The sequence below is a fragment of the Tachysurus vachellii genome, chromosome 17 (assembly GCF_030014155.1).
Source record: "Tachysurus vachellii isolate PV-2020 chromosome 17, HZAU_Pvac_v1, whole genome shotgun sequence".
NCBI classification, from domain to species: domain Eukaryota; kingdom Metazoa; phylum Chordata; class Actinopteri; order Siluriformes; family Bagridae; genus Tachysurus; species Tachysurus vachellii.
This window is the reverse complement of record NC_083476.1, coordinates 19,157,869-19,170,510: the sequence shown is the minus strand read 5'-3', so window position 1 is coordinate 19,170,510 and position 12,642 is coordinate 19,157,869. Positions and strand designations below refer to the sequence as shown.

The 12,642-nt window shown below is 40.8% G+C and overlaps 1 protein-coding gene across 1 annotated transcript; it reads right to left on the bottom strand.

Annotated features, from left to right (window-relative positions):
* Positions 1-10,186: 10,186 nt before the first annotated feature.
* Positions 10,187-11,996, bottom strand: adra2db (adrenergic, alpha-2D-, receptor b). The gene has a single exon (XM_060891038.1). It carries the CDS (start codon positions 11,756-11,758, stop codon positions 10,538-10,540), a length of 1,221 nt encoding a protein of 406 aa, XP_060747021.1. The 5' UTR covers positions 11,759-11,996; the 3' UTR covers positions 10,187-10,537.
* Between the last annotated feature and the right edge of the window lie 646 nt (positions 11,997-12,642).

The window sequence follows — 12,642 nt, the reverse complement described above, 5'->3', positions numbered from 1 at the left end:
CCAGTCAGGGATGTGTTCAGAAAATCATCTGATACATTTGGCTGAGGTTGTTTTTTCAATCTAGATTAGTTTCCCATTAGATCTCCGTTCTTGGATGATAAGAATGGAACCGGATGCCGTCGTAGCTCATCCTTCTCAAGGTTCAACATGCTCTGAGATTCATTTCTGCTCTGCGTTTATGTAGACTGGGTATTTGAGTTAGTTAACACAGCCTTTCTGTCAGCTCCAACCAGTCTGTCTGTTCAGCTGTGACCTCTGAAAATCACACCAGTCTATAAAATCACATTGCTTCCAACATTCTGACACTTTGTTAATGTGAATGTTAATTAAAGCGTGCGAATGTTCAGCTCTCATTTAAGGCACAGGTTAAAAAGTACTGTAACAGCGTCAAATTTGGTTTGTCAAATTTTAGATTTCTATGTGATCAGAGGCTGCGTTAGTATGTATGTGCATTCCATGATTATTTCTCATATCGCTAATTGTTTAACAACTTGGTCAAACGCTAGTGTAAATCCTCTGAAACCACTGGGGTATTTTCATAAACAATCACTAAAAACTCTCTATATGAAATTGGTTTAATCTCATCATTGTTCATTTATTCATTCATTCATTCATCTTCTACCTCTTATCCGAACTACCTCGGGTCACGGGGAGCCTGTGCCTATCTCAGGCGTCATCGGGCATCAAGGCAGGATACACCCTGGACGGAGTGCCAACCCATCGCAGGGCACACACACACACACAACCTACCATGCATGTCTTTGGACCGGGAGAGGAAACCGGAGTACCCGGAGGAAACCCCCAAGGCACGGGGAGAACATGCAAACTCCACACACACAAGGCGGAGGCGGGAATCGAACCCCCAACCCTGGAGGTGTGAGGCGAACGTGCTAACCACTAAGCCACTGTGCCCCCTCATCATTGTTCAGTTCTAAAAAAATATTATTTGCTAAGCTGGGAAAACCTGATCGAGCTGTTCTTATAAAGTACACGGTGAGTTTACTGTCATCATTATATCATGATTAATAATTGAGTTAACATAATAGATATGTTTTGTGGTGTTTATTTTACTGTAAAAACTTCATGGATCCGATGCAGGATGTAGTGAATTTTACCTTCTCCTGGTCTTTATTATTATAGAGTCTTAAATAAAGAGCTCAAAAATCCCATATAACTCAAATAACTGTGAAAAGCAATTAAAAACTAATCTTTAAAATCAGATGTTGCCTTTGACTACAGCATATTTCTGCAGAGATTTTGCGCTATTCATGAGTCGACTACTGATAAGTACATTTCTACAACGAGGACAATTGAGCTATTTAATATCCCTGCCCTTGAAATCTGCAAGCGATTTAACGCACCGAACTCTTGAATGAATAAATTCAATCATGAACCAACTGCGAGGACAAATGATGATAAAAGTGATATAGAAACAAAAAGCAATCAAGGTCCGGCGATGGTCACGTTTCATACAGAAGGATTCTGAATTCAGGTTCGGCTCGGCCAGGTTCGGGTTCGACCCGGAAAGTTCTACGGCTGATGTGAGGAACATTAAAGGAACGGTTTGAGCCAAAGCAAAATAGATTGAATAAAAGAAAATGGAGAATGAATAATAAAAAGCCTGAACATTAAAAATGATAAATAAATAAATAAATAAATAAATAAATAACGTTTCAGAATGGAAATCCAGCTCAAACCGGTGAATGTTTTTAGGAATTGAATACGAAAGCTTTATTCTGGATACTTTCAAGTCTGGTTTGTTTTCTAAGCTCCTCCAGGAGCTGAAAAAAAGAACAAGCCATTGATGCAAGGAGCAACAACAAGAACAAAAACGACTAAGAGAATAATGGACCAAAAGGTTCTTTAGGAAACCCAACTTTTGGATCTTTAAAGAGAAACCAAAATGGTGCTTCTTTAGTATCATATTCTGGCACCTTTATTTTAAAGTGTGTACAAACGTGGGTCGTTTTTACTCAGGCTCTATTTTAAATCCCTCTAGTCTCAGCATGTTTGAAGATACTCTGAGGCGAGTGGAGGCGATGCCGCCGGCTTTCAGCTCCGATTAAACAAGTGTGTGGTTGCTTTTGCTGTTCTTGTGCTTCCTAAAGATATGAGCAATTAGTTTAGCAGCTTGAAAGAGAAGATGGCATGAAAGCAAGCGGCGATTTAATTCTATTTTAATTTATTCTATGCACCTGGTAATTTCAACCACAATGTACATGCAAAAACTTTGCTCTCAAACACGATGCGTTCCATTTGGCAGTTCAGACAGTGCACTTACACGCTGCCTCGCACTTACAGCTGGCTGAAGACTTCAAGGAAATACAAGAAAGTGTATTAGTAAGGTGATGTTTTAGGATTATATACCAACATATAGTAATATATAATGTGGGGATGTGGTAGCCTACCAATCGGAAGGTTGTGATTTCGATTCCCACGTCCACCAGGCTGCCACTGCTGGGCCCCCTGAGCAAGGGCCTTAACCCTCGATTGCTCTGTTGTATAAAATGAGCTAAAAATGTAAGACGCTCTGGATAAGGGAGTCTGCTAAATGCTGTAAAATGTAAATATAATGAAGATGTTGGCAATATTTCAAGCCATTGATGATTGAGATGTGTCTTACTTCCTGTTTGGTGACTGTTGGAGACGTTGAATATCTAAAATACAAGAAATAATGTAGATGTTTGAGGTGATCTGTGAATTTGTGACTTCTTGGAGTCCATTATGTCCAAAGGTACTAGGTTTGTTCCGAAGAAGTCTCAACTACTGTCCTGCAGATCAAAAATCTGAGATGCATGTCTTGTTTTGGTTGGTAATCTGTCGTGCTGATCCAAAATATGTAAATAAATAAATAAAAATAAAAATAAATTGTAGAAGCAAATAAACTGTATTTTGCAAGGAAAAAATTAAATGGCAGAAAATCCGATATGCATTGCTATAAGGTATATACAGTACATTGTCCCCTGGTGGTCCAGTGGTCCTTGTTGTTGCGGCCCGGGTTCGGTTCCTGGGCAGGGAGCAGATCCAGCCATTGAAGAGTTAACTCTTAGTGTCGGTCCAATACCTGGATAAAAATGGGAGGATTTGCTTACTGATGTCATCTGACATAAAACGTGTGCCAAATCAAATATGCATGCGGACCATATGATCTGCTGTGGCGACCCCGAACATGGAGCTACATGTACATCATATAGCCAAAGGTTTGTGGACATCTGACCATCTTCTCCAAACTGCCCAGTTCTACCGCATTGTGTCCAGCAACGCTTGGTTTTGCCGCGGTTTTTGCAATTCATTTTTTAACTGGTTGGATTGGTAAAACTTTAAGCACATGATTCTTTTTGAAACTCTTACCACTAAAAAGTCATATGTAATGACTTTCTGTAATAGCTGTATCTACAGTTACATGTGCAAGCGAATGGAAAAGCGCTTTTGATGATGTCATACCTAAATCCTGGCCCAAATCTACAGAATTTAGAAAAAATGTTTAATTCCTCTGAATATTTGTGAGTTTGCTTGATTTTGTGTTCATTTCTGTGATCACAAACTGACTGAATTCCCTAAAGCTGAAAACACTTTATCTGTAATCTGATTGGTCACAAAAATAATCCCTACATGATTTAATCTGTATCATCTTATTAATTCACTATCGTATAAGATGTAGCACTGTGTGAACTTCTCCTCAGCCTTGCTCCAGAATCTAATGGAGGTTATTATAACAGTATTATAATGCGACATACATCTTGAATTGAATGTAAAAAAAAAAAAAGGATGTATGATGAAGTGTCTACAAACTTTCAGTCCTATTGAATTGAACTCATATTGACCCAATAAACCAAAAACACCCAAATTTCTATGTAGGTAGATGATCATCCCTCAATCTTTGTGCTAAAAACAAGTTCATAAAAACAATGCAAAGTGTATACAATGACAATAGTATGCATATGAAGCTACCATTAAAAATGACCATATTTAATGCTTGTCTTTAAATAAATATGTTAAATGCTTATATAAAAAAATTGTATATTGGTATCTAGATGTAGATAAATGGTTCTCGAGAAAGTTTGCAAGTTTATAGCCATCCTATAATAAAATACAAGATACCACATATCACGTTGACACCACATCCCTGCTAAAAAAGCCAATTTAATACCGAATGAGGCTAAATTATGGATAAAATGCCAGGATAAAATGCCATAAAAATAACAGCGATACTTTTTCTCTGATTTTCTACCCGTGCATCCATTATATATAATCATTCTCTGCAGACTTCATTCCAATCACAAAACTACATATTGAAGATCTCTGGGTGACACGATGCCATCAGTACAATAAGAGCGGGCCTTTGTTGAAGCACAGTTCATTTCAAGTTCTTTTCAGAAAATAAAATGCATGACAGAGAACATTTCAGATGGTAGAGTGATTGAAGTGGCCAAACAGATACCTGTCGTTTTTACGGCTTTTCGTTTATTACGGAAAAAATCAGCCCTGACACTGTTAGAATAAAACCTTGTGCAGTTGCATTCACAGAGAGCAGATCTCATGTAGGGGACAAAGAACGAAGTCAACATAAAAAGCCTGTATTTGGGATTAGGATTTACACCACCATGGTGTTGAATTCTCAGGTGTGGATTAAATTTCTATAACAGCACATGAAAGTCTGAGAGTATTTCTGGCTGCGATTCATAAATCCTATTTCTGTGGTAACAACTCGATCACTGGTACGTGTAAAGCGAATCAATCGATTAAGAATATATCCTGTAGTTTATTTCATTGTGAAGGTGAATATTTTTTCTGTCATTTTACATTTCCTATTTCCATTTTTTGTCTTAAAACTTCTAAACTTCTAAATGGAGATAATAAAATATAATAATAATAATAATAATAATAATAATAATAATAATATTAAATAGTGATAATAATAATAATAATAATAATAATAATAATAATAATAATAATAATAATACAGTCGTTAATTGTGACTTTCACTTCAAGAATGTGAAAATTTAACAGATAAAATTTGTTATAAACTTTATCTTGGTGTCTTCATCTCCACAGTGCCTCAGTGACACAGCGCGTTGAGAGCGAGCTTTTTGTGAACGAACACATCCTTCCCCTTATGGATGGGGTCGTGGCCGGGGTGGGGAACGGATCCTGACGGGAACGGTGTATGGTAATGGAAGCTAAGTCCTGATAAACATGTCTAACAAATAATTATAAATAGTTTTAAAAAATGATGTGGTGTTCACTTGCATTCACTAGGAAATCGCTGGAGTATAAGAAAAAAAACTTCTTTAGGCTATTCAAATCATTATCTCTTGTCATATATTCAATGCAATGCTGATTATTCTTCTACTTACTCTGTGACTCCTCCGGCCATCAGGGTGTTCCATGAATCCTCCCTCGACATGTGCTTTGAGCTACTCGAGGCTCACACACTGCTGTGTAGATGAGACCACATGGATAACCTAAAGAGAGTTGAGCTGAGCCTGCTTTGAATGAGATTCACCTAGATGCTGTACATTGGTACCTAGAATCTGCTGCTTTAATTCTTAAGACCATGAGGTTTGTGTTCCATGCGTAAGAATTGTTTGACTTGTACAATTGTGGAAAAGTGATGATTTATAGTCTCACTGTCCTGGAGGGAGACATTTTTCCTTTTTCAAGATTTCTTGTCATTTCTTGTCGCCTCTGGGAATGTTTCATTGTTAATCTAATAAAGCAAAAGGCCACGAAGCAGAAGGCAGTACAGTAAACCCTTAATGATGATACAATCATTAACACATACCCCCTATAAACATAGTGTAATTCTTCTATTCGTCAATTTAGTCAGTAAGTCAGCTTAAGTCATCATAAAGGGCAAATATAGTATGAAGGTATTAGGTGGGTAAAACAACGGTGTCTTATTGATGCAGGAATGGAAATAAAAGGAATAACACACAAGAGAGCATGAGGTTGTATGACAATAATCCGCACAAGGGTGATGTGATACGTCTATCAGCATGTTCTGTGTCTTATTGTTCTCACACTAGAGCAATTTTCCAACAATTGCAATGTTTATTCATGAATGAAAAACACTTCACACATTTTATAGTTAAGGTTCTAGTTAAGATATAATGTCATGTAATAACAAGTTTCTCCAAAATGAACCAATGATCCATTGTACGTTTCTAAAGAAGTGTAATTTATTTCTTTTTTTCTAAACGCCAGTCGGAGCTCTTAGCATTTTTAATGAAGAAGGAACCTAAAAAAACTCTAAAAATAGCCGAATTTTATTTGTTGGAAAAGTCACACTTCATTTATTATTATCTAATACCAAGAAGCTGAATTTATCGTCCGTCAATAATTTCCCAAGACTCATTATCACAAGGTCAACATGCAGTAGCTCAGTATTAAAGAAAGCCCAGCTCTAGGAAAGATTTTCCATCAGAGCATTGTTTTTTTTTTTTTTTACTCAATGAAAGAAAGCGTACATTTCAATTATCCCAGACTCGGGTCTTAGGATCACTGAAAGAAAGTGTTTCTGTGTTTCTGAATTATTTAAAAGGAAGGATAGAGCGAATCCTCTCCTGCTGTGTCTGTATGAGAGAATACCGCTCCTCATCCGATTAGTGTAGCACATCCCCCGGTCATCCCCTCCAGCCTGACCTCGTTCTGTCTCTCTTAGGAAAAGTGGAGTATATTCACTCTCATGTGATACTTTCTGCCTGTTCCCAGCACTTTATTCATGCTCTCTATGTGAACCAGCTGCCTCTTCTCTCTGCCTCATACTGTTTCCAAAGCTAAATTTACTCTCTCTGTCTTTGTGGGGTTTTTTTTAGGGTCAGGGCTACAAACAAGCAGGCGTGCCGAAGCATTTATTAAGCTTTTGCGTCGGATTCTCTAGGGTGCGCGGCGTTTCGAAGAGGAAACTCTTCATCTCGGTGGCAGATTTGAACAGCAGGTGGTGATGATGATGATGCCACCCTGATGTTGGATTTTTTTAAAGTTTCACTGATTTGCAAGCAAGAAAGTAAAAGCTCAGTAGATCATATTGTAAAATAGAATATGGCTGCCTTTGTGGACAGGATGTCAAATTATTTAAAAAAATAATAATAAAAAGCAAGGGTGGCACGGTGGCTTAGTGGTTAGCACGTTCGCCTCACACCTCCAGGGTCGGGGTTCGATTCCCGCCTCCACCTTGTGTGTGTGGAGTTTGCATGTTCTCCCCGTGCCTCGGGGGTTTCCTCCGGGTACTCCGGTTTCCTCCCCCGGTCCAAAGACATGCATGGTAGGTTGATTGGATTCTCTGGAAAATTGTCCGTAGTGTGTGATTACGTGAGTGAATGAGAGTGTGTGTGTGCCCTGCGATGGGTTGGCACTCCATCCAGGGTGTATCCTGCCTTGATGCCCGATGACGCCTGAGATAGGCACAGGCTCCCCATGACCCGAGGTAGTTCAGATAAGCGGTAGAAGATGAATGAATGAATGAATGAATAATAAAAATAATTAATTAATTTAAAGTATGTGCACCCAAATCATTTTAATCCCTGTACCTTTAAATATATTTTGAGCCAAGTGGAGGCAATGCTGCCAGCTTCCGAGCTGATTATGTGGTTGCATTTTTTCTATTTTATCGGTCCCTAAATAAATAAGTAACACTTTTAAACAACTGCTCTCTTAGGTATATGAGTTGTACATGAACATGAACTGAATACAAACTAACTGCTCAGACAGACTTTATTCCTCAGTTAAAAAAAATACAAGTGTCATACAAACAGCTCCCTAATAGGATTTTTTTTAAATCATTGTGCCCTGTGCATGGGGACAGAGGCATCCTGGATTCACACTTCCATCTGGATTATAGAATTGTTTCATCACTGTTGATCAATCAGAATCGTTTGCAGTAACCCTATATGTAAGAGGACGTGTAGACTCTAACCATGCCAGAGAAATGTCTTCCAGAGAGCCACCAGATTCCTTTCATCTGAATTTGGTTCATTTTGCCTTTAGGAAATGTCAGCGGAAATAAAATAGACTTACTTCTTTGCATATGCTAAAGTATGTGTGTGTGTGTGTGTGTGTGTGTGTGTGTGTGTGTGTGTGTGTGTGTGTGTGTGTGCCCATTTGATCTCTCTTTTTTTTTTTTGTTTGGTTTTTTGTTTTTTGACAGACCTTGTGATACATCTTTAATGCTTAGACTTGGTAAGACTCATGAAAAGAAGCTTTTATGATGATATACAAGAGCTGGATCTTAAAAGAAAACCAAAAACAAACAAGAATAAAAAAGAAAGGGTGCTCGGAGAATGTGCAAAGATTTACAAAGAATTTGTAACTCCATATCAAGTCAAGGTATAACACATATTTTTCATGTCACGTATGACAATACATTTGTATCATAAATACATATATACATAAATTCATACACATGGAGCTAATATGGGTTTAATTTACACTTTTTTCCTCCTAAGATTCTGTTTCATATCACAGAAAAGTGAACAACTTGCTTCATTTGAGAGACATAAACCAGCCAAACACATCTTATTTCAAACTGCATTGTAACACACTGAGAAAAAGGTGCTATCTGCCCTCTTCCGCATACACAAGCTTAAAGATGCTCACAATTGGCTAGTCGTTATGACTGACAGGGGAGAGAGTATGGCTGATGATAGAGGAACTAGTGAACTCTTGTGAAATGAATATTTTGAAATAGTCATTCATTCATCTTCTACCACTTATCTGATCTACCTCGGGTCACGGGGAGCCTGTGCCTATCTCAGGCGTCATTGGGCATCAAGGCAGGATGGACGGAGTGCCAACCCATCGCAGCGCAGCGCACACACACTCTCATTCACCCACGCAATCACACACTCACACACTAGGGACAATTTTCCAGAGATGCCAATCAACCTACCAGGCATGTCTTTGGACCGGGGGGGGGAGGAAACCCCCGAGGCACGGGGAGAACATGCAAACTCCACACACACAAGGCGGAGGCGGGAATCGAACCCCGACCTTGGAGGTGTGAGGCGAACTGGCTAACCACTAAGCCACCGTGGCCCCCTATTTAGAAACATTTAATATCTAATGCTGAACGCCATTAGCGCCACGTTCTGTTCACAAACCGCAGAATGTCATGTTTATTTCCAGATCAAGGACATTGACAGCTGGATGGAGCTTCATCATATCCTTCTGAGTCGTGAAACCACTGAGGTAGACTTGCAGGTTGTCACAGAAAAGATATGAGAAATCTAGGATTCTTTATTGCCTTTAGCTGCGTCCCAAACGACTACACGACGTGCACTTGCTGTACACTATATACTCTAGCTTCAAGTGGGGGAATTTTAGGAGGGTTGTATTATCTCAGCTATGGCTTTAGCTATGGTGAATACGGTGGATTTTTAAATGGTTTCAAAATAAATCACACAAACTTTGTTTGTTAGATATCTCATCCACAGGAGCCTCGTCGGCCATCTTGAACTTTTTTCTCATCCAGCACCACTCTTTGGTAGCTCCGCCCCTTCCTCTATGTAAGCAAAATTGAGAGTGTTGAGTGCATGAACAGTTCAACATTCCACACGTATATTTTTGTAATATCCAGGTACTTGAAGTGCGCTTCTTCTTCTTCTTCTTCTTCTTGGAATTTTTACCGTAAAGGTGTCCAACACACACACACACACACACACACACACACAAAATTTAAAGTTCACAGTGTGCACCTTGTTTTTTGGCATTTGGTCTTAAATCTGGTTGCAGTTGTTATGTCTATTAAACGAGAAATATTTGTTTCCAGCCATTTTATTTACATAAACTATAACACACGAGTCATTTACACCCACTAATCCCGACAAATGTGACATATTCGACGAACATTTTCCAAACCGAATTGGATCTAGCTTATTAGGTGCAAAAGTATCGGAGGTATAGAGTCCGTTTTGTTTACTCACATGAATAAAGAGCATTTCAGTTGGCGCCACTTAAAGTTGCTTTTGCATTAGGAGCTCAGTAAGATGACATGACGTAATCCATCCACCAAAAATACATCCAATGCATCTGCATATATTATTTCCATAATATTTTTTGCTTTAACAAGACCGATGTATTCAAAGGGAAGTGAAGAACAAAGCTGGCGTAAAGTAGATTTGAAGTAGATTTCAACCAACATCCGTTCCATTTTTTTTTTTATTTAAACATGATAGGATTCATGATTTGTTGCAGTTACTGGAAATGCATTGTTTCTGGATCTTTCATTGGGCGCGTCAGACTCTCCTACAGCTACATTCACAGCACAATGCAAATCATTTGTGTCCAGTTCCACTCTTACATCAACACTGTAGATGTTAATCCATCACTGTGGATCATTTTATAAAGGTGAAATCTCAGCATCCTTATCTAGACATGTAAACATGAGAGAATAGAAAGTTTCCTATAATATGTACACACACACACACACACACACACACACACACACACACACACACACACACACACAAACAAACTTCCATTCACTATATGCTGGGTCAGCAGGTAAAATGCTTCACCAATAAAAAATAATTTGCATTCAGGCTCTCAGTGGGTTGTGGCACATGATCTTTTTAAATGCTCTCCGAAAGTCCCGGTTAAATATGGTGTAAATGATTGGGTTTACTGAGCTGTTGCAGTAGCCGATCCAGAAAAAAAGGTTAAACAGCGTGTCAGGTATCGTGCAGCTCTCTCTGCACACGGCATGAAGGCTGTAGGTAAAGAAAAACGGGAACCAGCAGAGCACAAAGACACCCATAACCACAGCCAACACGAAAGTAAATCGTTTCTCACGCATCTGAGCCAGTTTGGCTTTGGACAGAGAGCTCTGTCGTACACGATTCACAGGTTCATCGTCACACACTTCCGACGCGCGCGCGTCCAGCTTGGAACGTGCGCACACACACGCGAGTTCCACTTTGCCGCCTCTGGCCGAGTGCGCATTGGAGACGCAGCTCTCTTCCAGATCGATGGCGTCCAGCTCGCCTTGGTTTTGCTCGTTAGAGCCGCACACACTCGGACTAGTCGGTTCGGACTTTCCTTTGCGAACAAAACCCGTCTCAGAGAGTGAGGGCTGGCGCGCCATGCTGGGTTTGGCCACAAACACGGTGGCGGCCCTTTGTTTAGCCACTCTGTAGATCTTGCAGTACACGGACACCATGATAAGGCCCGGTGCGAAAAAGGACACGGCGCACGAGGACAAGATGTACCAAGTGTCGTTGTTTAGCAGGCACTCGAGCTCGTCATGCTTGGTCATGACAAGCGGTGGGAACGAGATCACAGCTGAGATGATCCACACAGCGGCGATCATAGTCTTGACGCGGCGTGGCGTGCGCTTCAAGTTGTAGCTCACGGCGCTCGTTACCGACCAGTAGCGGTCAAGGCTGATAGCGCACAGGTGCACGATGGACGAGGTGCAAAAGAGCACGTCGAGCGCCAAGTAGAGCGCGCACCACGTGCTGCCGAAGTACCAATATCCCATCACCTCGTTGGCTAGAGAGAACGGGATGACCAGTGTGGCCACCAGAATGTCCGCCGACGCTAGTGACACCAGAAAAAGGTTCTGAGGTGCGCGCAGAGCGCGGCTCGTGAACACGGCCACCACCACAAGCACATTCCCTACGATGGTGACCAAAATGATCACTGTGACCACCAGGATGATGAAAGCGGCCGCGCAGCGCGAGTGCGGCGGAAGTTTGGGTGCGTTCGTGCTGTTCGCGGAGGAGTTGAGCGCAGGAAAACTCGCCTCCGCTATATCCATTCTTGATGCATTTGCTCGGGGTCACCCATTGTATCCATCCAAGCCTGCTCGCTCCATTCACTTTTTATTCCAACTAAATTCTCTGTCGGCGTTCCACAGTTTGCCCCGAATTATGGAAGGCGGCGTCGTTCCTCTTGTATTCGTCGTCGCTTGCGCGCTGTGTCCTCTCATGCCCAGTCATTCTGACAGAGGAAAACTGAATGCAAGTAATAATCCTGGATATACAAGATATTTTCCCAACTCTGGAATTGGCGGGAATGCTACATCTTTTCGTGGTCGTAGCTCATGTCCTGCGTTTCGCGTAACGAATGTGGGAGAGTTGGAGCTGGCATGTCACTTCAGGTTATGCGCTTGTATGTGCGGAGAGAGAGAGAGCGAGAGAGAGAGAGAGAGAGAGAGAGAGAGAGAGAATGGGCGGAAGCAAATACGTGGTGCGGGACTTGTGTGTGATTTCACACTTTGTGGCATCTTGTAAAGAAAACCTCGAATCATCGACGCCAATTGCAGTCACGTAGCAGGCGATATACTACTGCACGAGTGCACGAGCGCATATTCCTCGCCACAGGTTATCCCATTTGCAATGATAAACGCTATTACGTATTAATACGTTATATCACCATGTCATAAGCTGAGCGTTTTGGAGACGCGCGCTTATGAATTCTCCACTCAGTGCTGCGCTTGATAGCGTTGGGAAGTAATGAAACGTTTCCTGAGACATTTCAGAAACAACTCCTTTCACATCGCATCGAGATTGGAGGCACTTTTCCATTCAAATCTCTGAATGTCCTCACGCGTCAACAGCCGCCTCTCATTAAAACCCTATTAGGTCCCTAAAGAAACAGAGGTTTATTCCCAAACGCCAATTCCAAAGTTACTATCTATAA